This window comes from Pyrus communis, chromosome 17, assembly GCF_041283825.1.
Source record: "Pyrus communis isolate YQ-2024b chromosome 17, ASM4128382v1, whole genome shotgun sequence".
Classification (NCBI taxonomy): Eukaryota; Viridiplantae; Streptophyta; class Magnoliopsida; order Rosales; family Rosaceae; genus Pyrus; species Pyrus communis.
In genome coordinates, this window is record NC_142581.1 from 27,725,487 (window position 1) to 27,752,855 (window position 27,369).

At 37.8% G+C, this 27,369-nt stretch overlaps 5 protein-coding genes across 6 annotated transcripts; 3 read left to right on the top strand and 2 right to left on the bottom strand.

Moving 5' to 3' along the window:
- Positions 1 to 663: 663 nt before the first annotated feature.
- Positions 664 to 6,117, bottom strand: LOC137708815 (UTP--glucose-1-phosphate uridylyltransferase). Its single transcript, XM_068447967.2, has 21 exons — positions 5,958 to 6,117; positions 5,809 to 5,856; positions 5,569 to 5,660; positions 5,362 to 5,452; positions 4,958 to 5,018; positions 4,793 to 4,870; positions 4,663 to 4,713; positions 4,475 to 4,548; positions 3,799 to 3,871; positions 3,653 to 3,710; positions 3,464 to 3,510; positions 3,314 to 3,379; positions 2,581 to 2,613; positions 2,334 to 2,386; positions 2,185 to 2,260; positions 2,058 to 2,114; positions 1,849 to 1,932; positions 1,668 to 1,766; positions 1,473 to 1,577; positions 1,108 to 1,179; positions 664 to 1,005 (listed from the first exon to the last, which is right to left on the bottom strand). The coding sequence occupies exons 1-20, from the start codon at positions 6,014 to 6,016 to the stop codon at positions 1,108 to 1,110; spliced, it is 1,377 nt and encodes a 458-aa protein (XP_068304068.1). The 5' UTR covers positions 6,017 to 6,117; the 3' UTR covers positions 664 to 1,005.
- A 4,187-nt stretch (positions 6,118 to 10,304) lies between these two features.
- LOC137708219 (protein REVEILLE 1) lies at positions 10,305 to 13,567 on the top strand. The gene is made up of 6 exons (XM_068447244.2): positions 10,305 to 10,810; positions 11,215 to 11,337; positions 11,551 to 11,662; positions 11,832 to 11,893; positions 12,038 to 12,436; positions 12,538 to 13,567. Exons 1-6 carry the CDS (start codon positions 10,784 to 10,786, stop codon positions 13,264 to 13,266), a joined length of 1,452 nt encoding a protein of 483 aa, XP_068303345.2. The 5' UTR covers positions 10,305 to 10,783; the 3' UTR covers positions 13,267 to 13,567.
- Positions 13,568 to 15,439: 1,872 nt separating this feature from the next.
- Positions 15,440 to 18,250, top strand: LOC137708447 (expansin-A13). The gene is made up of 2 exons (XM_068447532.2): positions 15,440 to 16,124; positions 17,374 to 18,250. The coding sequence occupies exons 1-2, from the start codon at positions 15,511 to 15,513 to the stop codon at positions 17,681 to 17,683; spliced, it is 924 nt and encodes a 307-aa protein (XP_068303633.2). The 5' UTR covers positions 15,440 to 15,510; the 3' UTR covers positions 17,684 to 18,250.
- A 1,197-nt stretch (positions 18,251 to 19,447) lies between these two features.
- LOC137708578 (protein ALTERED XYLOGLUCAN 9) lies at positions 19,448 to 21,222 on the bottom strand. The gene has a single exon (XM_068447691.2). It carries the CDS (start codon positions 20,905 to 20,907, stop codon positions 19,798 to 19,800), a length of 1,110 nt encoding a protein of 369 aa, XP_068303792.2. The 5' UTR covers positions 20,908 to 21,222; the 3' UTR covers positions 19,448 to 19,797.
- On the top strand, positions 19,941 to 26,748 carry LOC137749408 (putative glutathione S-transferase parC). Of its 2 annotated transcripts, XM_088689422.1 has the most exons (3): positions 19,941 to 19,950; positions 25,700 to 26,004; positions 26,404 to 26,748. In XM_088689422.1, exons 2-3 carry the CDS (start codon positions 25,738 to 25,740, stop codon positions 26,746 to 26,748), a joined length of 612 nt encoding a protein of 203 aa, XP_088545548.1. In that variant the 5' UTR covers positions 19,941 to 19,950; positions 25,700 to 25,737. The 2 variants fall into 2 exon arrangements, with proteins under 2 accessions (XP_088545548.1, XP_068345604.2); XM_068489503.2 differs by lacking the exon at positions 19,941 to 19,950 and having other exon boundaries at positions 25,687 to 26,004.
- The last annotated feature ends 621 nt before the right edge of the window (positions 26,749 to 27,369 follow it).

The following is a 27,369-nucleotide window of genomic DNA, read 5'->3' on the forward strand; positions in this document are numbered from 1 at the left end:
ATTTGTTTGCTAAGGTTGCTATTTTGTTTTTATTTTCCTCCAAAGCAATATTGGTCATGAGATAAATGAAAATCGTGGATAATTTTGAGTGTGCAGTAAATGCTTTTAATTACTCGAGCTACAACTCTGTATAATTGCCAATGATAATTTATTTAAGGATCAAATCAATGATACCGCCCCGCTATATTATTCTTAGGGATAAGCAAAAAACAAACAATTCACACAAACAAAGAAATTGCATTTACTTGGCCTTTCCCCATTAGCTTGATAAGCATGTACTCAGTACTACTTGGCATTTAGATCTAATTACATGGTTGAAGAGACGAACTCACCGTGGAGTATCCATTACGCATGTCTTCGATCATACACACAGATAGAAGGCTCCAAGTTCGACTTTGACAAGCAAACTCTCTCTTTTACGAAGTTATATGAAACAGCCGTGATCACCGATCTTGAAGTAACGCTTTGAGTTATCAACCCTAGTAAACATAACTCAGGCTTACATAACTTAAAACATCAGCTAAAGTATGATTAGGAACTCTTATTTTATTAATATAGGTAAGGTGCAAAAATATTAAACTTGTCGTGCATCTATATTACAATGCTCAAATCTCGAGATTTATACATGGATTAAAGAATGGTGGGCGTTTACCAAAAAAAAAAAAAAAAGAATGGTGGGCTAAACACACACCTTTTCCATTACCAAATTTGTGCAAGACGGGAAAGAACAATTTCTCTTCAATGATACATAACACTGTGTTACGAAAAATTAACGATTGAGAATGAAAATAGAAAAATAAAACTAAAGTTTTATTCCTTCCTTCAAAAACCATAGAGCTTAACATGGTAACCTGCAAACTCTACCAAACTCATGCAGCAAAAATTCAAAAAGCTTTTATTTCGCCATCGGAGTAAACAAGCACGGCACAACCATCCCGCCCTCGACTCTAACTTTAGCACGCTCTCCTGATGCGTAATGTGGAGATCCTCAGAGCCATTGATATCCTGCACCAAGAGTTAGAGTACACAATTACCACGTATAAAACAGCGACGACCATCATCATATTTTGTAACATACGACGGTCTAGATTCATTTTCTTGTTTTACCTATTCTCTAAGCGTGATGTTATCAGGAATGTTTAACATCTCTTCAGAACTTACTGAGCAATGTACGTTCCCCTACATTAAGTAAAAAAACAACGGCAGACAACGTTAGTAAGACTATACAGAACAATAGTAGATAATGTGTTCGGCAAAACACAGCAACAGGAGTTCAAAGGTTTCTGAAACAAATGAAAAGAGATAAATGAGCACGGGATGGTTAATAATCGATGTTGCAGTCTTGTAGTAAGGGAGATAAGACGTGGTTAATTTATGCCATCGACAAGCAACCAAAATTTAGATATCAATATCTCACACAAACATTGAAAGACAAGAAGCTGGTGATTGAAATTTTTGCTGTAAGTGCGTACCTTGAGTTTAATGCCAGAACCAAACCATATGTCACCATCAACCCGAAGGCCATCACACTCAAGGAGGCTGGGGATTGACTTGAATCGACTCAAGAAATCGTCAACCTATATGGAAAGAAAATTATCACACTTATCATCAGGTAGTAGGAACGATAAAGAAAAAGGCAACAGATCATCACTATATTAAATATTCACCTTCTTAAATTCAGGCCCCAATTGAATAACAGGATTTTGTGGATCTCTTCTCAATTTGTTCCGGATAACGAAGCCATCTCTTACGTTATAAAGGTCAGACTACAAAAGAAGATAAATGCATTAGACAAGCCTCGAGTCATTGTGAAAGATTCAAGATCTAGTAGCGGGAAAAGAAGGCTACCTTGACAAGAAGCAAATCAGAAGTTGCCTTCACAGGAAGGAATCGGGCTCTAGGTACATTGATACCAATAGCATGATCAAAGAACTGGTAGTAGCAACAGATAATTAAAATTAGTAATAAAATTATTAAAACATCAATCTCTATAGAAATATTGCATCAAGCTTCAACTTTTGATAACGAACTAAGATGAGTTTTAAAGATTTAAGTACCTTGATTGCTGCACCAGCTGCGGTTTCTAGCTGAAGAACTTTGACCCCATTCACTTCCTATAAACATATGTAAGCATCAGAAAACCGGAACCTCAGAACAACCAAGCTTCATATGAAAAATATGTACCTTTGGGTTTGGGATAATTTCCATCTTAAGTGCATCAGCATCCACTAGCCTTTTAATTGCATTCAAGTTCACCCACCTGAATGGTACTTTTGTTGGCACACAATCGTATTCCATGAGTGTTTACAAGATTTGGGGTTAACATTACTTACAAATTATTCGTATTGAAAATTTTGAACTTCTCTATTGACTTGAATTCATCGACCTGTTTCAAAGAAAGCACCCCAAATCGTCAACTATAAACTGTACAAAAAAATTATTTTCACTAGATCCTGGGCCACTATAAAAGTGGGAATTCTGGCTACATTTTACGTAGCTGCTATTGGCAGTGAGAACAAGATGACAGCTAAATATTAAAGCTGGGGGTTGGAGGAGTGAAATAATAGAAACATAACTTACATGTTCTTCAGGGACTTGAGCAATTTCCAGGAGCTGTACAAGTACATCAGATAAGAGAAAAATGGTCACGCATTGAAAAAGTTATTGAGGATTTTGCTTCATAGGGGAAAGAAGATGCATTAACATTGAATTCATGACGTTGTTAAGAAGAAATAGATTAACCAGGAGAATCAGCTGGTTGGCCGATTTGGTTTTCCTTTGACATCCATTTACTCAAAAGAAAGGAAAAACCGGGGAACTGGCCTCTTCAACCTTGAACTAGGTCAACGAGCTCAAGGTTCTTGAGATCCAGCCAGTTCAACTAGTGTTTTTCAAATTGACCTTGTTTTTGGGTAGTAAGTTCGAAACCAAACCCTATCTGTGAAATATATACAGGTCATTTACTATTAAATCACAGTGACGTCTGCCGTCCTATGGTCACAATTTCATACCACCTCTTTATTTCAACCAACTACTTTAAAAATGATATGAATTTACTAAGACGACTAAACTTCGTATATTTGAAAACAACGGCTAATTTAAAAAGAAGACGATAAAACACTAATTAAAAACCACAACCAAAAATATAGTTGTCCAAAATAAAACAGTACTTCTGAAATAAAAGTGGCTTGATAAAGCACACATCGAAGAGATGTGGAGTGCCCACCAAAGTTCAGAAAAAATACAGAGTTTTCAAGATATCATAACCTTGTAACTGACAGAAAAGTGCTAGCAATGGATAAAAATTTCATACCTGAACCTTGCCCTCATAAGAGATAAGAGTGCCACCCTTCACATCGGCCAATGTTTTCGGTGTCACCTGCACAAATAGGAAAGATATGTAGAAACAAGTTTAAAAGAGAAAAGGTACCATAACTGACTAATACTCGTAACCTTTTCATACCTCCATAATGTATTCGTTCTTGTTCTTGATCAAATGATGTAGAATTTCTGTTGCAACCAGTCAGGGATAACAACATCCAAAAGGACTTCTTTTCTCAAACAGTATCGTGAACGAGGCAATAATATATCATAGTAAGTAAAGAGCTAGAGTCTAGAAAGAGATGTGCCAATCAGACAAAAAATAGGATACTTAAGTCAACAATAGCACCCAAGTTGTCCGAGTTAGAAATAAACACATACTCCTTACCCTGCAAAATAGAGACGAATGCAGGAAAGAATTATACCTGGGCTATGAGAAAATAATAAAATGACAACAAACAGCATCAACAGACCGACCTGTGACAATAACAGATCAAGTTTCCCACTGTTCTTGAGGGATGGAAACACATCACCGTGGCCAGGAGGATACCTTCATGTGCATAAAATAATAGTGAGTAGAACGCAATGCAACTTTGCATGAAATTTCACTAGATAAAAATTGGTTCCACAAACTACAAAGTACAGGGCTGATGTGTTTTTTGTCTAGATCTCTAAACCACAGTGCCAAGCCAACAGTCACTCCCATGCCTTATAGAATGTTAAAGAAAAAAGATTAAATTATACAAGTAGGATTTTAAGTATGCACACAAACAGATAAGAAAGCTAACCATATGACAAATAGCAGATGAAGATTAAAGGAGACCTTAAAATTGTACACTTACAAATGTATGTCTGCATATGTCTCATGTATTTCAAATGTATGTATACCTATAAAAAATGCTGCAGACCTACATCGGATGAAGTTCAAAAGCATCCTACTTGTACAAGGAACATAGGGAATTTCCAGATCATACAACAAACAGGTGAGAATACAAGTTACAACAATGTAACCACATACCAAAAATTATCCTAATTAATAGCTCTAATATAAAGAGCAGTATATCGAATCGTTCTTTGGTCTCCATAGTAATAGCACCAAATCATAAAGAAAAACGAGTAATATCCAAGGAAGAGAAAAGGTGTAAGTTATTACCATCCATCCTTGCCAGTCTGTCCTTTGGATGGCAGTGGCGTAAAATCGTCAACAACCAGACGAGGATACTGACTCTGTACTCCAAAAAAAACATACAGGAAAAGGTATAAGTTCATAGTTTTAAGTATTTAATATACACAAGTGTAAAGTAAATAAGGTAATCAAGAATCGAGAAAGGTGCCACAGACCTGGTTAAAAGTATGAATCTGAACATTTGCCTTGGAGTACTTCTCTACAATCTAATGGAGACATGACCTAGTTAGTTCAGGGTAAATTTAAAGGACAAAAACAAAAAAATACAGTATTACATTCTCAAACCTTTTGTGTATCGTCATGAGTGTTGAATGAGTTCATCAAAAGCAAGGGAACACTGCTCCCAAATTTGTCATTGAGATGCTGCAAAAGAATTAGCAGGGTAAGTGGTATAAACACACACACACACAGAGGAGAAGAAGAAGAAGAAGAAGAACACAAACAGATAACCTCAATCTGCATGACAATCAAGTCCAGAAATGTCAACCCATCTCGAACTTCAATGACAGACCTACATGACAATAAAAATGAACCTTGAATCATTGACGTTATCGAAACGAGATGGACAGTCAGCGTATATTACATTGTATGTAGCAGTATCTACTACACAATCCAAATCAGGCGGATCTAATTGAATCGTAAGAAATGAATTAAAATTTGACAATTCTAATTAAATCTTTGACATGCAGGATTAACAACCCCATAATCCAGCAGTAGAGCAGTTCATATCGGAATTTGAATTATTCCATACATTTCCGATAAGAACTATTGCACTACTTAAGCGGTATAAGTGTATAGCAATAAAGCAAAACAGCTCATATATTACGTGATCACGGCGAGATTTAAATGCATACTTGGGACCGGTGCAACCCATAGTTGTTCCCAAGCCTCCATTAAGCTTAAGCACAACAAGTTTGTCCAAAAGCGCCTTGATCTCCGCAGTATCTGCATCGATCAAGAATCCGATAAATCATAACGATATGCATCTTACATTGAAAAATGCACAATCGAAATCACTGATTAACCAAACAACAAAAAAACCATAATTAAGACAAAAATACCTTTAGGAGCAGGTTCCAAGCCAGCATGAGGAACGACTACTTCGTCAGTAGGAGTCTCGATCTTACTCCAGTCCACATGCTGTGCTTCTCCACTGAAACATGCATAGTCAGATCACATTCCATCAAAGTGCCACTCAAGTTACACATATTTGAGTGCCAAATTTCTCATCATTTTCTAATCAACCAAACAGAAAAATAAAAAAAAAACAAGAGAATTTGATTCGATTCGGTTCAGTTTACCTGACGGAGCGAGAGACGAGGTTGATGAATCCGTTCTTCTCATTCTCGCTGCAAAAGGGAAGAGCTAGATCAATCAAGCAAGTTCAGATCACGAAGAAATCATGAAAATCCAGAAAATTGGACTCCAACGGGAACTCGACCGCCATTACCTGATTTGGCTCAGAGTAGCGACGTGAGATTTGAGCTTGTCGATGACACCGGTAGCCATTGGTGAAGCAGCGCGAGAGCTTCAAAATTCTTTGAGAGAGAGAGATGAAAGTGATACGTGCTGTGAGAACGTTGAGGAATGAGAGTGACAACGAGAATTGAAAATTTGCCGTCTGTATTTATAAGTGAGATATAGGCAATAAAAAAATAAATAAATTAACGTAAATAGTGGAAATTGGTAGTAATTTTTTGAAGGGTGGAACGAACATGCAGGCGAGCATAACGTTTTGGTTGTGCTTCGTCTAATCTCAGAAAATAGTGGCGCCTTTGTCCGGCAAAGGGGAAAGCGGACACCTCAATTCCCTTCCCCCACCGCACGAGTTTTGTATTGACGTCCGATCCGCATCTGACTAACTGTCCGAACGTCATTGCTTATGTTAAATCCCTGAGGAATTTATTACTGTGACAAACACATCGTCACATTGCATTATAAATTTATGTGACGTTGCTAGGATTTATTGGATTACTATATGAAACTCTTGCGCATTAGCCCATTACAGTTGTAAAATTAAACTCTTTTCCTCGTCTAATGAACTGGCTGCATAATATTGTGATTTTATTTCTTAATTTCTTTGTGTTTTTTTTTTTTTTTCTTCTCCTTTCTACAAAATGGGTTCCATCATATGCAAGCAAGTTTCAATTAATACTATTGTCTAGTTGCATTATTTTTCTCTAGTAAGTGAGAAGTTCATGTTCAACTCATATAGATGATGATGAAATGTTATATTTATGTTGAGTTTGATAACATGAATAATTCATTTGATATTAATACGTAAAATCAAATGCTATAAGATTGAGGTATTGATAATAATAAAAATATTCTCTTAATCATTAGGTGATCAGAAAATGTAATCAATAACTTTGAGTTCGATATCAAGAAAAACGGGTCATGAATCTTTAATTAGTAGCTGATCAAGAAAATGGAACTCCGACGGAACCACGGCTCTTGTTCTCTCACGATGATATAACTTTCAAACCAATTTTGCGGCGTCTATAGTTTAACACCTTTTTCTTTTGTTTTTCATTTTTTATTTTATTTTGGTGTCATATATGGAGGCCCAAATATACACCCAAGGGGAAGAGATGACCATGGGGACCATCGGTCCCCTTCAATGAAGAAGGACCCCAAGTGCGTGGTAAAGTTTAGGCATTTTAGATGCCGCTATTGAAATAGCCCTTTTAGTTATATTTTTTGCTACTCTGCTTATTTCATAAAGTATTCTATCAGGTTTAATGACAGCTACTCAATATTCAGGAGATCCTTTCCCCAAAAAGTATGTGTGTTTGGAGGTCCAAATGTTGAGCGGCTCAAGAACTGGGACACACTTTTTTCGGCCTAAGGCACCTTATAAGTTGTAACCTATAACAGTTTGGTCATTCTCTTTCCATTAAAAATTTGCAATAAAGTCATTTAATACTACGGTCTAGTGATATTCTTCTTCACTTGTAAGTAAGAGATTTTAGGTTCGATTCTCGCCAAAGACGAATCTGAACCACACTATTGCTAACCTATTACGAGGCTAAGCCAACACATTCTTCTTAGTGTAGATAATATCGTTTGTTGAAAAAAAAAATTGCAATAATAAAAATCCAAAAGTTTAAAGTTACTGATCAATATTATAAATTGTTTGATCTTATCATAATTTTTGAAATTTGGAATTTTTTTTTTAAAGTTAAAATGCTCGTAAAATTTAATTGAGATAATTTAAACAAGAAGTATTTGAATAAAAGATTAACAACAAAAGAAAGAGCCTAAATTCGTGGTTTTTCGAGGGAGGGTCCTCTTTTTGCTGTGGTTGTTGTTGGACTGCGATGAGAGCGTGGGCCGGATCAATGGGCGCCCAAAGCAAGGCCCTCAGCCTCAAAGGTACATTTGGAACATATCGATCAAGTAAAATACTGAAAAGTGATCGATATTAAATTTAATAATTAGTTTGCGTAGATAAGCCAACCTTCCGACGTCAGCTGGGTACTCCAGTAGGCGTGACAAATGAGTTATGTTTATATGAATTTTGTATTGTATTTTAGTAAGTATATGTTTGGTATTGATGTGCTTTTATAAAAATAAAAAATAGGTATAAAAAAAAAAGTTGAGCTCAAAAACGTGTTTGGTAAACATTTAAAAATAACTTATTTTCGTAGTTTTAGATGAAAAAAAAAGCTGAAAATGTGAAGCAGTAAAAATGAGTTTATTCTTACAGCACAACAGAAGCATTTTTTTTTCAAAAGACAGAAATACCAAACCAACCATAAGTCATATCATGTTAAATTTGTTATTTTCCCAATTACTTAACAAGTGACATGATAATGACTCTTGTTGTTTCGAGTTGGATTAACAAATCACGCAAAACATTAGCACCCATTTTGTGAGTGACTCCTCCGTTGTCTTCGAGTGTAAGGTTTATAGCAATAAAAATTAGGAAGTGTTATTAGCATTTCAAAAATTTTATTCTACACTCCTTATAAGTGTATTTTTCTTTTTAAATATAGAAATTTTGAAATGCATAATGAGAAATTTAAAGTGTCAATAACAATTCTCTCAAAATTTTAAAAAGTTACGTTTATTAAAATAGTGACGTCATAAAAATGCCACACAAAAAAGTGGATGCAGAAATTTCAGCTCCCATTTCAGCCACAAAGCGAATATCTAAATCTAAAGATCTTGAGCCTCTCGTTGAATGCTTGCCTGGAGCCTTCCACGTTCTGCGACACATGGCAGGTCCTTGTCGAATTTACCAAAACACCCTCCAAAACTTGTGGACAGAATCGATTTACTGTTATTAGCCATGGGGATGGAGAAATTTTTTCAAGTGACGGGAACACCATGACACGTGGTGTTCCCTCATACATTAGAATTTAGTTTTTTATATTTATTGAAATATAAAATTGAAAGATATTCAAAATATCAAATCTTAATGTGTGAGGGAACACCACGTATCATGGTGTTCCCGTCACTTGGAAAAATTTCTCGTGGGGATGGGGCCAAGCTACGGCCTAGAAGCATCGTTTCGCTCCTGCACAATTTGGGGCGGTCAGTGGAGATGACGTGGACAAAAGCGCATATAGAAAGAGAAAGTGCACCAAAACTCCTCAGTTTCAACATCATCTCTTTTATTTTTATATTTTTTAATTTTTTTAATTATTAATTTGGATTTTTTACGTAATCCACAACTCTTGGCCTTCCTTTTTGTTTCTCTGTCCCACTCGCTTGCTATTTTGGGTGCGAGATATTTTAGCGTTTATCCCACACCACAAAATATCATTCGCAGCTTTTCTTTTTTTTTTTTTTTTTTTTTTTTAATTTTAATTTTTAGCTGGAACTATCTTATTTTTTATTTTATTTTGGAATTTTTTTTTTCCCTTTTCACATGGTGATTCATGGTTGCTACACCTTCTTGGTGCCCATGGTGACGTAGGGTACGTACAATTTCACACTTGAAATTCATCTTTATGATCGAGATATATTTAGATTTATGTATCCAGAACTTATGAAATGAGAAATCCAAACCACTTAATATTAATTCTAAAAACTTAAACGGCCTGAATCTCTTTATCCATCTCTTAACCATCCAAAATCCTTTTTTTTCCTTCTAGTAAGCTAGGCCTTAGTAAGCAAATCAAAGGAATCGTCAAGCTGGGGCAAGCTAAGTTGGTTTTTAGCAATATCGATGAAGCGGAAAAAGCATCCTACTGTTGATAATTACTTTTTAAGTAATTTATGTGTTGTTTAAGGTTTTAAGATCTCTCGATTTTCGTGTTTTGAACACAAGATCTCAATCCATGTTATTATAGCATTCTTTTTAACCCATAACATTCTAACTTTAAATTGTTTTCCTTTATTTTAGTATAATTTAATGTAAAAAATCGTTAGTACTTACCAAATAAAAATTGAAGAAAGATAAAGGAATGATGACTTGGAATTTTTCTTTCTCAAAATTATCTAAACTGAATGATGATTTGGAAACTTTTGGAGAAAGAAGTGAGTTGGCTGATAAAGAAAGTGACGTGTGAGCCATAAAAGCGCGAGTACAATAGCTGTAGTGTTTCCGCTGCGAGTAGAGCTTCTGGTAATCTGGTGGCGTAATTATCCAGTGGTGGCTGAATTTTCTCGCACCCAGCGGAGGAAGTCAAGACAGACGCCCGCCACGTGCCGACGGCCTCCTTCATCGACAGCCACAAGATTCCATGGAATTCTCGAGCTTTCTATTTTCTCACCAAAACAAAAAAATAATTAAAATTAAAAATGCATGAAACAAATCCATAAAGAGAGTGAAAACAGGGACGATTCTGACGTGGCACCTCCTGGTTTCTTCTATTTTTCTCATCGCACACACTATTCACCACCCTCTCTCTAAAAAACTCTCTCTCTAGAGCTTTCTCTCTCCTCCTCATTTGCCTTCTCCTTCTTTATTTTTTCAGTATTTTTATCACTTGGGTTTTTGCCGTTTCTGCCATCCAAGTGAAACCCAGTCCTTGTTTTCTTCTCGGAAGCAAGAAATCGACTCCAATTTTTGAGGACCGGGGAGCTGTGGGAGACATGGAGGGCTTTTTGTGAGAGTCAAGTTTTAAGAAATGGACCGGAGAGCTCACAGAACCGGTTGGTTGGACCGAAAGAGTGTAGATTTATGAGTATTTTCCTGCTGTATGAGTGTGGGGACGACAAAGACAAGGTTTTGCTGTGGTTTTTGCAAGCTGAAGGAGTGAGGAGAAACGGTGTCGTATCGCGGAGAGTTGAGGAAGAGGTCTACTTTGCTTGGTGGGTGGCTTAATGGGATCTTTAGACATGGCTGCTCAAGTATGTATCCACATATTACTGAATTTATCTCATATTATAACCTGCAGACCCTGTTTCAGTGAAATTTTCTATGGGTCATCGAATTCCGTAGGGATTTGCCTTTTTTTATTAAAAGAGATATTACTATTTTAAGCTACGCTTGCGGCAGGAGCAGGATTTGAAATCCACCAACTGCTATTGGGATTTACTTTTAGTTTGGACTGTTAATTATGTATAAACTTAGGATTTGAATATATGAATTTATTTGAATTTGGAGAATTTCTGGTATTTCTTTGAAGGGGGAGATGAATTGAAAGAACCCTTTTTCTGAATCTGTACAGTTCTTTCAGAAAGTGTGGAAATTTTTACTGTTGAATTTTTTAATATTTATGGTAGATTTTTAATTATGTATTGCTTTTATGTAGGATGAGTTTGGTAGTACTGGTTCAGATGGTGTTGTCTCAGCTAGCAATGGGATCTCAATGAGTGCTGGTGGGGTCCAGTTGAAGGATGATCAGTTCTCCAGAGGAAACGACTTCACTCCCAAGGTTTTGATCTTTTGCAGTCTCATTGTTTCTATTTTACTTTGTTATCTGTCTCGTAATCGTATCTTCTAACTAGAGCGTCCGGCCTAACCCACATCTGCAGGTTATTTTGTTGATCAAAATCATGATTAATTGTTGTGAGACCAACTCCAATAGAGGACTTACAATCATGAGTAATTGTTCTAAGACAAGCTTTATTCACTTGCCTTTTAATAGGTGAGAAAACCATACACAATCACTAAACAGAGAGAGAGATGGACTGAGGAAGAGCATAAGAAATTCCTTGAAGCTTTAAAGCTCTACGGTCGTGCCTGGCGAAAGATTGAAGGTAAATTTTGTATGAAAAGCGTCAACAAGCAATTTATTAATAAGTCTCGGCCATAAAAAGTTGGATGAGATTGCATCTCACTTGTTGGTTTGAGCAGATTTGATTTCTTGTTTTAAGGAACATCTATGATCTATCTGCTGTCTGCTGAAATATTCTGTTTTGATGACAGACCATGTTGGCACAAAGACTGCGGTTCAGATTCGAAGTCATGCTCAAAAATTCTTTTCTAAGGTTTATGCTCTTATACCATAATATCTATATCCCCATCGATTAATGTAAGTTCAATTTCGTTGACTCCAGGCATGTAAAACGTACTTGAAGGGTTCATGCTTTCCTGCTTGATGTTTATTCTGACTCCTCGGTTCTGTCTTGTAGGTTGCTCGTGACCCGAATGGTGGAAACACAGCCTCAGAAGAGCCCATTGACATACCTCCTCCGCGACCAAAGAGGAAGCCAATGTGTCCTTATCCCCGAAAACTTGTACACCCTCTTAATAAAGAGACCTCCACTGTAGAGCAGTCAGCAATGTCCACATCTCCAAATTTATCTGTTTTGGAGCAAGAAAACCAATCTCCAAAGTCAGTCTTATCTGTGATTGGCTCAGATGCAATGGGTTCAACTGATTCAAGTACACCTAGTGATGGTTTATCCCCTGATTCATCTGCTGCTGGTGTCAATAGTGGGAACTTAATTCCTTCTGAGCCCAACCCATCACTCGAGGAAAGCGGATCTACAATTAACAATTGCTCACTTCCTAACAAGCAATTAAAAATGGTATATGCTTGTTCTTTGGCATATCTTTCAAATTTTCATAAAGAATAAGCCTTTTATTTGATGTTGATACTCTACTGGTTGTGTTTGCTGAAAATGTCCAGAAGCTCGAGTTATTTCCCACGGATGATGTTGATGCTAGTGGAGGTTCAGCTGAGGAGGCATCTGCCCGAACCCTTAAGCTCTTTGGAAGGACTGTATTAGTCACAGACTCCCACAGACCATCTTCTCAAGCTGCGGGGGATTCTAAATCACTGCCTTCTGATGTGCAAGAGGAGAAACCTGTGCAGACCTCATTACCATGTAACCATACGGATATGGAATCTGCATCCGGGAGTGTAGAACACGTTTGGGATAATTTTCCCTATGGCAGACATCAAGGCATCTACTGTATGCAATTTCAGAATCAAAACTCAAATGTAGTAGAATCTGGTACTAATGCTTATCCTGTACCGTGGTGGAACATATGTCCGCCTTTTATTCCATTCCATATGCAGCAGCAGCCAGTGAATGAAGATGTTGATTCTAAGAAAGTTGAGAGGGAAGGTTCTTGTACCGGCTCAGATGCGGGAACAGCCAGTGATGACGAAATTCGTGACAAAGAAGTTGAGACGCAGGGCGATCGACGTGTTTCTGACAAAGAACGAGAGCCAAACTCGGTTCTTCAATTCAAGGTGAGTGCAAACTCCGCCTTCTCGGTATTAAGAGCAAGCACCGGAAAGTATAGAAAAGGATTTGTCCCGTACAAAAGATGTGTGGCCGAGAGAGACGCCAAGTCCTCAACAATGGCAAGTGAGGACAGGGATGGGAAAAGAGTCCGCCTTTCCTTTTAGTGCCCTCCTGCCGGTATTGGGGTTCCTCGTATTGGGGTTCGTGTGCCGTTAGCGTATGGTTGACAACGACGTTTATCGTTTTTGAGCTGCCACTGGTGGATGACTCAGATTGAATGCAGCCAGTAGTAGCTTTCATTTGGCCTTGGAAATTCTAATATGATAAGAAGTGGTGGTTTTGACCTCCCACTGTTTTAAAAGGCTACTTTGCCATTGCTTGTATCTCCTTGTTTTACTGTTTACACCCAGGACTTGGTACTAAAGCTTTCATATTATTAATTCTCATTCATTTCCTTGTTTGTAACACTGAATTTCTTTAAACGAGATTTTACATGACGCCCTTATCACCCCTCCCAAAGTCAAACGCCTAATTGACTTGCTAAGCTGAATAACGACTCAAATTAGTTAGCACGGACATGACGCTGCTTTAATGAATCGTCTTCAAGCTCATACTTGCCATATCACCATCTTCGATTATGAGAATGTAAATGTTCAAAAGTTTATGCATAAGAGAGCATTTGACAATTCAGTCTGTCAAAAATAGGCCATTGGGCTTTTCTTGGGCCTTTTTAAGCCTCATTTCTCTTAGGTCTCACGCCTAGTGAGTTTGGGCTCAAGGGGATTGTTATTAGCACCGTGACAATTAATTAAATTAATTATAGATAATTAGTTGCAATCCCTATTTTAATAAGAGAATTGTTATTAGCATTTCTCTTAGGTCTCACGCCTAGAAGTGTTTATTTAGTCAATTATCTATTAGTTTATCAAAAAAAATTAGAAGGAAATGCATTACAAGATGGATTTAACTGATTTAAGTTGATTATACAGCGAGCTGGCAAACACTGTGAGTGTAGAAAATATGTAGTAATTAATGAAAAAAAGATTAAACACACCATAATCATTTATATATAATGATTTACTACAATATTTTACACTTTATACATTGCATGGTAAGATACATGAATGATTTAGTACCACATAAAGTTCCTATGAGGTTCAAATTTTTCACTATCTTCATCATCTCTATGTGTAGAGTAAGTTTATTGTGAAGAGTATTCATCAAATGATAAATCCCCAAAATAATTTTGCATGTAATTGTTAACATGCCACTCATATAAATATAAATATTTTAGCATATTATAACTAAAACATAAGTGATATTTTGTGGTTAAGGTGTTGGAGGAGTAAAATGGGAGGGGAACAAATCACCTTTGTGTTTTTTTTCCCTCCTTTTTTTCCCTTTTTTTTCTTCTTTTTCTTTTTTTTTTCCTTCCTTTACATCAATATTTTCGATATTTTAGCGATATTAAACTAATGTTTTGACAAAATATTGCTGAAGTGTGAGCGAAATTATCGACATCGATATTTTCCGATATTATCGTTGATATTGTCGATATTTGTACGATATGTACATGAATATGTTCCAAAATATCCGTGATTTGAAAAATCTGAAATATCCTTGATATTTCGTTGATATTATCGATATTTCAGACTATGCTCATATCAGTGAATTTGTGTCCTCCTCTCTACGTAGGACATCTCTTGTAATTGCACATTCTAGTATTCCTTCCACTTGTATTTTGAATTAGTAGTATGCTATGAACATATCATGCATCATCACTTTTAAATTGTTGGCAGTTGATTTTTATATTTGGTTAAGGTTTGTACTTGAATATTATATTGCGTGGTTAAGTGCAAAAATTATATGCATGTTTCACATGTTCTCGGCATATGCATTCATTAAATAGCTTGCGTTACCCTCAAGTGTCGACCAACATGTGGCCATCTCTTTGTCCTTTAGACACCAAGATCAGAATGTGTCAATTGCTAACCTATTATGAGGTTAAGTCCATCTCTTATCCACCTAAAATGAAGAATCAAAATTCTTAAACTCGGGGAATTGGATTCTTGATACTAAGGTGGTATTCAAATTCCTCATAAATGAAGCCCATCAGAAATCCAACTTTTGTACCAATATTACCCCCATTATTTTTTGCTAATTTCAAAACGCTCCTTGCAGATTTACCTACCCCAACCCCACCATTGTAAATAAATAAAAAGTTCAAAATGTCTTTTGGTATTTTGGTTTACCTGTAAGTGAGATATTTGGTGAGAATTGAACATGTTATTGCTAGCATATTATAAGATTAGCTCACACTTTGACGGTAGATAATATCATTTGAAAAAAAAAAAAAAAAAAAAGAACAAGTTTTTATCTTTCCGTCTTTACCAGCGGCTGCAGTCACTATGTCTCTCTTTCTCTGGGTCACTCTCTTACTCACACTAATCCTTCCTTCAAGAAGAAAGCGAATTATTAACACCGACAACAAAAAGCCGACGACATTCAAACAAACAAGCCCAGAAATGTGGCCGGCAGCTCTCCCCCTGCTCCTCCTCTTCCTCCTCCCACTCGCGCTCACCTCCACCGCCCTCTCCCACTTCCACTCCTCCTCCTCTTCCTCCCCCACCGCTTCCTCCTCCCTCTACGACTGGAGCTCCGCACGCGCCACCTACTATGCCGCCTCTGACCCCCGCGACAAGGTCGGCGGCGCGTGCGGCTACGGAGACCTCGAGAAGGCCGGGTACGGGCTGGCGACGGTGGGGCTGAGCGAGGCGCTGTTCGAGCGGGGCCAGATCTGTGGCGCATGCTTCGAGGTCCGGTGCGTGGAGGACACCCGGTGGTGCATTCCAGGGACGTCGATCATCGTGACGGCGACCAACTTCTGCGCACCGAATTACGGACTCATGGCGGAGGGTGGGGGCCACTGCAACTCTCCGAACAAGCACTTGGTGTTGCCCATCGAGGCCTTTGAGAAGATCGCTGTTTGGAAGGCTGGCAATATGGCCGTCCAGTATCGCAGGTTGGTCCTTCTGCTTTCAAGCTTCGGCATCCATTTTTGTTGCATTCTACTTTACTCTTTTATATCTTTTTTTTTTTTTTTTTTTTTTTTTTTTTTTTTTTTTTTCTGTTGTCAAGAACTCAAAATAGAATGCTTTTGGTGTCTTAAATGTGAATTATAATTGAAAATAATGTTTGAAAATTACAATTGAAAATGGTGCATTTGATTCAACACCAAGTTGTTGGCACTTAAAAATCTATTTAAAACTATTGAAAATGGTAACCACCACCGTGGGGTGATTCAGTTGTTGGCATTTAAAAAACTTAATTATAACTATTGAAAATGGTAACCACTACGGGGTGGTTCAGTTGTTGGGACGAATTTCAGGTTGATATTTCACACGGCGCGTCTAGGTTTGTTTCTTGACGTTGGTGAATCACACGATAGTGTCCAAAGGAGGCTGAAATGCTTCTGTGAGATTTCTTGGCCTCGGAATGACGAATACTGTGGCGAATCCTCCAGCTGGTCCTCTTCTTAGAGAAAAAAAAAACGATTGAAAATGGTAGCATTAGAATAGCAACTTGTCTCTACATGTAAACAAGGTTTGTGCAAAGTGGTGGATAAAGTGTTCCTCGTTAACCCATTGCGTCCTGGTTCATACTCTCCCATTTCCGTTAGTGTAGATTATAATAGTGATAATGCTTGTAATAAAATTAAAAATTAAAACAAGGTTTGTATCTAATTAAAACAGCTGAAAATGGTGATGGTATCTGCCCAATTGGAAGTAATTTTGATTAACTGCTAGTAACACCGCTTTTGTGACACAAATTTGGAATTAGCCTATAGGATACGATGCATCATTTGAAAGTTCTTTGTTTACTGTCTTTGTAGTGCATTTGTGGTGTTTTTTGGTAGTATCTTTGTAGTGCTTGAGTAGTTCATTGTTAGTGTTCTTGTAGCGCATTTTTAACAATTGAGTCTAAAGGTCCACGGAAGTTTAAAGTTCCTTATCCAATTGTTAGTGTTCTTGTAGTCCTTTTGTAGAGTTTTGATATTTGTTTTGTAGGAACGCAGATAAAATTTAAGAGGCGAAACTTGTGATGTTCATTCTTAATGAATAAACGAGTGTATGTGTTGTGTACAAGTGCATGCATGTGCATGGTTGGATCAGCATTTGTTGCGATGCTTTGGCATTTATGTTTGAATCTGACCTGACTTCCGTCATTCTGAGATTTATTCCACTTGTTCTTGATCATTTTGTTTTAAACAGGATCAAGTGTAGAAAGGAAGGAGGAATTCGTTTCACCATAGATGGTTCTAACATCTTTATATCAGTACTCATCAGCAATGTTGCTGGTGCTGGAGACATAGTTGCGGTGAAGGTCAAGGGTTCAAGAACCGGTTGGCTTCCAATGGGACGGAATTGGGGCCAAAACTGGCATGTAAGTGCTGATTTACTGAACCAACCTCTTTCTTTCGAGGTCACAAGCAGTGATGGCCGCACAGTTACATCTTACAATGTTGCTCCCAAGGCTTGGAACTTTGGGCAGACCTTTGAAGGAAAGCAGTTTGAGTCTTAAAAGCCCCATTTAACGAAATAGTGCGAGATTGAATGAATTAAAGAAGATCAATGGCCAAAATTAACAAGGATGTGTAGGAAGTGAAAATGAGTGTGAATAGCACTATCCTATGTTTATTCTGCTTTCTTTCAGTAGGAAAATATAGTTAGATTGCAGATGATGTTGTACAGAGATGTGTGTCGAAGCTTAACTATCAAAAGGCCCCGGGAAGTAAACCGAGATGCTTGAGGTATAGGTTCCTTCCGGATTATGGTGTCATGCTGATGCTCAGGGCATGCTATAGAATTATTATAGTTCAATAAGTGTCGACTGGGTGTAATGATGCGAGACCAGCTAGGGACGGTGATAGGGGATTGGGCTAGAACTGCTCAGGTTGCTAGGTAGCGGCTTGCGGGTCTCCGGAGATGAATTCAGTGGTCTGATAGTGGCAGGGTGTGAAGGCAAGAGTATATTTTGCAGTAGTGATAAATTTCTTTGTTCTGCTTATGGTCGATTGATCCATGGTTCAAATGTCTTGCGGAATTTTCCTCTTCGGGTTTAATCTAGTTTTGTTAGGCGTGTTTGCAATTGTGCTTGCTGGTCACAAGGGGTGCACCCTTAACTAACTTGTTCTTGTCGTATTCATGACTACGTGCAATACTCGCAGAAATTTGCTGCAGCTAACACCGACAAACGAACCTAATGACATGTTTACTTACTAACCTAATGACGCGAAGAGGAGTAAGAGTTAGCTCCCATTTCCGGTCATCCCAAAACACATCAGTAATCATCAAACTTTGAGTCAGTTCGAATATTAAGCACCAGTACTTCAGATTCATCCACAGAACAAGAATCGCACAGAGAGTTGAAAGAACCAATTACATTGTCTAACAGATACAACACCAGAAGCAGAACATGTTACGCGCACACCAGAAAACACCACAGAATTTACTCAGCACAAGCGATGATGGACTCGTCAACAAAACTTTCGAAAAAATCTACACGAACATGTTCTCTCAATCGTAACAGACTTTACTTCAACCTGCTTGTCGTTCGCAAGGTTCTATGGCAACCAGAGATCGTCGACTGTTTTCTCTTACCGGTTTAAGAAAAAGACCCTAAATGCAAACATGTTAGGATTAACCCCTCCCCCACGCAACCCATTCTCAAAATGAAGTCCAACTACTAGGTTTCAATACAAGAATTATTCTTCGGGATGAATAGTTTTCCCCTTTGTCTTTCTGTTCTTCTCTTGATCATCCCCAATATAGAAAGGAAAAACCAAACGCTTCCTGAATGGCAATCATCATCTTTCTAAAAGAAATTAATTTCGTAAGTTCGTTTCAACCTAGCCTGAAGAATGGGTTAACATACAAGTTCCAAGCATACAGTCATACTTGCAGGCAAGCAATCTGTCATGTTGTAGTATTTTGGGAGGTATCACTAGTGTTCTCTATATACTTATTTAGCTTGCTTACTTAGAGTACACTTTATCTAACAAGTTTCATAACTTTTCGTAAAGAGAGCAGCTACTTCTATGGATGCCTACTGCATAAACCTCGCATACAGGTAAACGCTACAAGCTTCATGCGCATTGGATTCCTTAAGAATAATGGCAGAACATAAGTAACAATCAGTAGCAGAAAGGTGAAAGGGCCCATACATTCACAACTATTCAAAACATGGTGCAAAACCATAAACTCGCTCCGGAGTTAAAGCTAGCAAAGAAAGCACAATAGAAGCAAAACAACAAAAATTTTCGTGTCCGCTATAATCTACAAAAGGTGTGAAAAGGAGCATGTATTTTCTATCCAGGAAGCTCCTTTTGAATGATTCAACAACGGATGTGTATTGTCTTGAGTATAGACTACACAATACGTGTAAGTACATTCAATATTTATATAAATGCAATGAAGATACAAATGAATTTCAATCTCAATTACTATCTCACATAAACTATACTGAGTTAATCCGGGGCGAAGAGAGAAAACCTGGCAGAAACCGAAGATGCACGATAAAAGTAGGAAGCAAAGGAGCCAACCGACTTCCCCCATGAATCAAAAGCTCTCTCCATATGAAATCAAACCACCGAACCGGAACAGACATATACCAAGAGAAAACAAAAAAGAATCAAATCAAAGCTTCTGGTGAGACTCGATGAGCAATGCATTGAGCATGATGTGCAGCACTGCTTCGTAAATAGGCATATCATAATGCATACCATCGACCGTACATCGAACCCCGCAATTCCAACTCAGGGACTCAATGTCCAGTAACCAAAGGGGACCGCCGGATTGCCGCAAAAGCTTACTCTTTTGAAGCTCCTTATCATAATCGCCACGCATCGCATCAGTCATCCTCTCCCTCTTCTCCTCCGTATTCAACATCGAGTTTATCAACGTGGGCATGCCAACCCAGAACAAGTGCGGCCTCCGGGCCCAACCAGAGCCTGAAGCCGAGCTGGTTTCCAGCTTATTGGAGCCGGTCTCCAGCGAAACTGGCAACAAGGACGCCGCAGACCTCCTGAGTGATTGCAATTGAACACCGAAATCTGAAGCGTTGGTGAAGTGCAGCATGTGCCATAGCCCAGAACCCATCACCAACACATCGGGGAAGTTCCGATTTCGCTTGAATTTCGTCACCAGATTGGTCAAATTCACAGTGTAAGGAGCCCAGATGAAATCCAATCGCATCCCAATCTCACCCACCACAATCTGATAATCACTGTGCCTCTTGAACAGATCCTTGTTCACCATCTCCAGAGGCCCAGAATCCAGAACCAGACTCAATAGCGAAAGCGCCACCAGCCTCGCCTGAGAGTCTCCGGCCACCACGACCCACGAGCCGTTGAGCAGATCGGAGACGTCGAAACGACCCAGCTTCTGAAACCCACATGCAGAAACGGCGGAGGAAGAAGCCCAAGCCCACGACTTGTCGTAATTGACGGTGTTGTTGTCGAGGGGGTTGAAATTGGGGGAAGGGTCTACCTCCCAAACGACGTCGTGGAGGTGGGAGAGGCAGGAGTCGCGGCGGTTCTCGAAGACAACGACGGAGGAGACGGTGGTGACGAAGTCGTTGACGGTGGGGAAGTAAGGGGTGAGGTGGACGCCGATGGCGAGAGTGATGAAGAGAGCGCCGCTGAAGAACAACATCTTGTTGCGGCTGAGATGGTATCCGGCCATGGCCATTGGGACCAAAACGACGACGCACGCAGCCAACACCCCCAATTGCACAGCTCCTATCATACTACAGTTACTCTTCTCATCAGATCAAACATCTAATCGGACCAGAAAGTATTTGAATTTTCGGTGCCTTGCGAATTAATCAATCTTGTATTTTCTGCGTATTGCTGTACAAAATTGACTGTAAATTTATTGACCGGCTCTGAGAGGAACGTTGCAGCGGCAACAAAACAGAGAGAACGAAGAAGGAGAAGGAGGAGGAGAAGAGTGGGTGTTGGGTTGTGTTTTGTGTGTATTTTACGGAAGAAGAATGATGTGACTCGTCTCGCGATCGAAGGGGTCGAATGGCAGACAATAAGGAGCACTGATGGTTGGGTTGGGGTGCAGGTGGGGGATGGGGGACCAAATTGAAATAGAGAAAGATTTTGTGCCTATTTCACATTTAGAGGTTTCTTAATTTTATGCTTAATGACTGGTGTGCCCACCAAAAGTGTTTTTGAGGAACACAGATCCTCTCTGGATCCGTGTAACCGGAGCCCGAGGATAATTGGATCCGACACATTAAAATTTGATTCAACGGCTACAAACAAGAGGCTCCCCTAAAAGTTATAATAATTATAACCGTTGAATCAAATTTCAATGGTTCGGATCTATTGATCCCCGGGCTTCGGTTGCACAGATCCGGAGAGGATCTGTGTTCGTTTTTGGGTCCTACTTTACTTCCCGAAACTTATTTTATTTTAGCTTGCCCTCTAAATTGGAAAAGGATCCTCGCCGGATCCTTTTCCTAGGGATCTGTTTGGACCCAGAATTATATCATCAGTCCAAGTAATCAAGACCGTTGAGTGAGCAAAATTTTAGACCATTGAATGACAAAGTGTTTGAAATGATTTTCAATTATTATTGGGAAGTGTTATTGGCACTCCAAAATTCTCATTCTATATATTGTGATTTTAATCATGATATTATCTCTTAGTAATATATTAAATTATTTAAACCTAATATTTGTCTAAATCCCGATTGATTCGTAGGATGATGGAATATAGGCATATGACCTTCATGCATGGTCACGGCTGGATAATGGATATATCAGCATAGGGGTTGGTCAGAATTGTTGGGGTGCATGGTCTTCATGCATGCAGAGTTAACTTGCAGATAGGATAAGTTCCAGTAGCAAATTGGATAAGTATATGCCTTAATTTGAAATTCATTAAACAGGGATCAGGATGCATGGATGGGTGATGGAATTATGATAAGCTAAGAACCTTAGGTAGGCTAGGTTTTTGGTCATGATGGGATAAGCTTGGATTAGGTTTTTATTTTGATTGAAAAGTCAGCCATCTGGAAGATAGGCTTTAGCCTATGCCATGGATCAGTCTTTCATCCTACGAGTTTGAGTTTCAGTTGGTTTCTACGAAATTATCAGGCCATTTCAAGCAAAAAAGTATGGATGCTATAAATACAGAGTCGTAGGCAATATTTAAAGCCCCCTCCAATTCAATACACAAATTGTCAAGCACAAAGTTTCTCAACAACCTTTGAGATTTTGTCTTCTCCCCCTTTCTTCTCGTCAACACATCTTCAGTTTGGATAAACAGCACTATGAAGGCAACCAACGACATCTTCAGTTTGGATAAACAACATTAGAGCCGTAGAATTAGCCGATTAAGGAACACCTTCAGTTTGAATAAACAGCACTACTTCGAGAACGATTGATTATTTATCCAAGTCTCGGTCGACAAGGATTTTCGAGTCCTTATTGGTAGATGTTATCTCATCAACCTTCTCGGCGAAGTGAGGTGTTACTAGGTTACTACGTTTGACACATTGAAAGCTGAATTTCATGTTGAACTTCACAGAACTAGCAGCCTTGTCTCAGGCTCTAGAACCCGACGGTCGAGACATGTTCCTTCCTCGGCTACAGTTGCGATATCAAGAAGTCAGCAATGCGCCCAAAGCTACATCAACATATTTTACTCCCCGGCAGAACTCGGCCAACGAGTTGGCACGCCCCACACACAACCGAATGACGTAGTTAGCTTATTAATTACTTGGCCTACGCGCCACGTAGGCTAGGTAGTTTTAGGATCAACAAAATCCTAGAGATACCGCAATCGTGTCCGTTAATCGTACATCATGCGATCAGAAATTATTTAAAATTTAAAATTCAAATATAAATAGTACCTAATGAAAACTGACCTCATAATGTACGATAAATGGATACGATTGCGAAATCCCTAAGATTCCTAGGAAAAGGATCCTCGAAGGATCCCTTTCCCTCTAAATCATATATTTGTGTGTTTAACTTTATTCTCTAACATTATTTCTGTTAATTTTTCTATTCATGTTGTGAGTGTGGCACCCACGTGGCAAAATAACACATAACACTTTTGTCTTTTCGAGAGATTTTTCAGTGTGACCGTCACACAAGGTGATACACCACGTGTTCCTATATAAATGGTGGGTTATATGTGTTAAAGGGTTAATAACTTAAAAATTAAAATTTTCCACCACTTGCATAAGAACACATGGTGTACCATCCGTATTCCCGTCACAACTAAAAATTTCTCCTTCTTTTCACTTATCCCAGTAGGTAATTTGTGAGGAATAAATAGAGGTGCACTTGGTTTTTAATTTTACTTATTTTAGATATTATTGTGTTTATTAAAATATATTTTGAAAAATAATGAACGTAATCACTTACCGTCTCAATATGTGAGTTTTTTTGTGATATATATTTTTTGAAATCTTAATGGAACAAGGATAATTTATGGGAAATGATAAAAAAAAAAAAAAAAAGTCTCTCAAAAGTTGGCTCAACTCTCTGCCACCACACGCATACATACACACATGCTTGACCATCATCAAACTCACCATCTCAACGGACACCAGCCATTGAACCTGAGACCTAATGGAAGCAAGCTTCAGCACTTGTACACCAGGCCAAGAAGAAGACCAGTAACAAGGATAATTTAGGTATTATGAAATCTTCACTCTTTTCACCGTCTCTCTTTATATACTAGCATATGACAACACACAAAGTGTGTATGATCATTTTTTATTTTTGTTCTTAAAATAGAAGGAAAGAGGAAGAGAGTGAGAGAGAACTGGGAGTGGGGAGAGCGGAGATAGGTCTATTTTTTATTTTTGATTAAATATATGTTAGAATTACAGGTACATGAGGCTTTTAAAAATAAAAATAAAATGTTGTGTGACATTACATTTATGTCCATGTTTTTTTTATTTATGTTCAGTTTTGATTGAAGATAGAATAATAATTTTATAAGATTTTGGTTGACAATGAGAAATCTATGAATAGTGTAGATATATTGATAAATATTGTTTGTCATTTTTTTATGTTGGGCTACTTCATCTTTGGGGCCATGTTGGGCTTTCCAATCCATTATCTTCTTTTTAATTTAGTGAATTTTTAGGTCATAACTGGAGTATTCGATACGCTTCTTATTAAATGCGATCGAGATCATACGTATCCCTCTTAACTTATGTGAACATTTTATATTTTTCATACTAGCCGACCTCTAAGTTGAGTGAACTTTAGAGGAAAGAGAATCAAACTCAAAATCAAGTACAAAAGATAAATGTTTGTAATAAACTGAGTTATAAACTTTCTACAACTCGTGAGAATTTATAAATACAAGATATAACAGGCATGGAGCTATGTAGGGGCTGAAAGGGGGTAATGGACTATAACAAGAGAAAACTAGAAACCTTCTATAACTTGTGTTCAGTTGTAACATCCATTCGCAGGAGCAGAGCCCAATGACAAAACAAATGCAGCCTAAGTCCAATAAACTATACTTCAGTTTCCAAAAAAAAAAAAAAAAAAAAAAATTCCTATACTTCATGAAGGTAGGGCCCATGATTTTTCACTTATCTTGATTTGTAAAACCACCTGGAATACTGGGACTAGCTAGATGGGTTATTGAAAAGAACTAGGATTCCTTCATCTCCTTTTTCCATTTTCTTTCATTTCTTCATTTCACATTTCTTTATTTTGTCTTTCTCTTGCTATAAAAAAGTAATATAAGATGTTGATGTGATTTAACTGTGATCGTTCAAATAAGAAGGGAGGGAAAACAAAGGGGAGAAAATTCTACTCCCACAATTTGGTATGAACTAAAATGAGGTTTTCTTTACGTATTTCAGCATGACTATGAATATATCAGCACTTGCAGTCATTGTTTACATGGAACACAACGAGGTTTGCAATTTGACAAATTTGTGTGCAAATGTGTTTAGCAGGATTTCATGATCACATACATAATTTGAGGATGTCATGTGCGTGCTTTAAGTAGTATTTGGGTACAGTGCAAGGAACTTTGATATTGTGTATGTAGACTGTATCGATCAAATCTTTTATATGGAAAAATCTATCTAATGTTTTCAATGTAAATGGTTAATCTTCTACGACACAATCTTTTATATATCTTTCAAACATAATTCTTCATACAATTTCTAATATCGCAGCAACGTGCGAGGCATAAATTTCTAGTTAACCTAAAAACCTCCTATGAGCCGGCTTTCTAGCTACACTCCAAACTATAGGACAAAGGCTTTATTGAAGCATAGTTAGCTCCAAATTGAAAACACCGGACGCTACTTAACATATTAAACTAACAAACTTACAATAATGTAGCCTCTCGTTGAAGGGCAAAACAAGAACACCTCATAGCTAGGCATTAAAAACATCGAAAATTCAATTTCCTAATTGACAAGTAATTAATTAAGAACACACACACCCTATAAATTCCTCCACATCTTCCTCATTGTGTGATACCACAAACTCAAGACAATCATATACACAAGAGAGAGTCGATAAAGATGGCGACGGAAGATGTTGTTCTCTTGGACTGCTGGGCTAGCCCGTACTGCATGAGGGTGAAGATTGCCCTGGAGGAAAAGGGCATCAAATACGAAGAGAGAGCTGAGGATCTCTTTGGAGGCAAGAGTGAACTGCTGCTTACATCCAACCCGGTTTACGCCAAGGTGCCCGTGTTGCTTCACAAAGGAAAACCATTGTGTGAGTCAAGCATCATCGTCGGCTACATTGATGAGACCTGGGCTTCCCCACCATTGCTCCCATCTTGCCCTTATGCTCGTGCTCAGGCCAAGTTCTGGGTAGATTACGTTGACAAGAAGGTTAGTATGTTTTTATGTACTTTTTTGTCATCAAATTTTTACTTTCAACTTTTGAGAGATTTGATTAGTCCTCCCCTCGATCGATTTTTTTTGCTGTTATCAAAATTTTTATTGACTAAATGAGCTCCCGCATTTTTTATGTATTCAACTCTCACTTTGAATCTTCTTTATTTCTAGCATTTAGTTACATGATGATGTTATACACACACACGCACACACTATTGGTGAACAAAAATTAGATTTATATTCATTCAAATATGAACTTATCCTAAACTTTCTCTATTTTTAACAAGTAACATAGTAGTAATGTCATATTATTTGATGACCAAACTTGATGATCTTATTTATGGTGTGCACGTATAAATGTACTAACTTCATGATATTCTTGTATGCATGAAGCTGTTCGATGCAGGAGGCAATATATGGAGGACCAAAGGAGAAGCACAAGAGGTGGCTATAAAAGACTTCATAGAAGTCTTAAAGCAGTTAGAGAAAGTTCTTGGGGACAAAGATTTCTTCGGTGGCGATAGCTTTGGTTTCGTTGACATCATAACGATCGCTATAACGAGCTGGTTCCTTGCATTCGAAAAATTTGGAAACTTCAAGGTTGAAGACCACACACCAAAGTTATCAGCTTGGATTAATAGGTGCATGCAGAGAGAGACGGTAGCCAAAGTCATCCCAGACCCAGAAAAAATCTATGAATTCGTCATCAACCTCAAAAAAATGATGGGGATGGAATAGAGATCGAAAATCGCGACATCGTTGATGATCCGATTTACTAGTACATTGTGTACTTGGACTCTTAATTTCCGTTCCGATAATTTTAAAAATAAGGAACAAATAATAATTTTCGTTCTTCTTGATCAGTTGCTGTGATGTACGCGACAGAGTAGAGAATAGGAAAATCAGTCTTCTCCGGGCACACTTCTTGATCAATGTTCCAGTGCCTTCTCGTATAGCTTGTATTTAAAAAATGTTGCATTTTTTTTCTGTAGTTTTTTTTTTTTTTTTTTTAACATGCTACAATATTTGAAGTTAGATAAGTTTGCTGTATTATTATGTTTCTTTTATACCGACATGCATAACTTGAACATTTTATTCTATCTTTATTTTGTACTAGCTTCTTGTCAACCGTCTATGCGTGTAGAGTTGACTTTTTATTTATTTATTTTATTGTTTTATCTAAATTACATATCAATAGGATTTTCTTTGTCAACTAAAAAAGAGTAAAAAAATTATTTAGTCTTCTATCATAATAAAAAAGTTAAGAGCAATAACGTAATTTACAAAACAAATTTTGTTGTTTTTTGTTTACTTAATTAAAAATAGTTGTTTTTTTCATTAAAATATATATTTATAAAT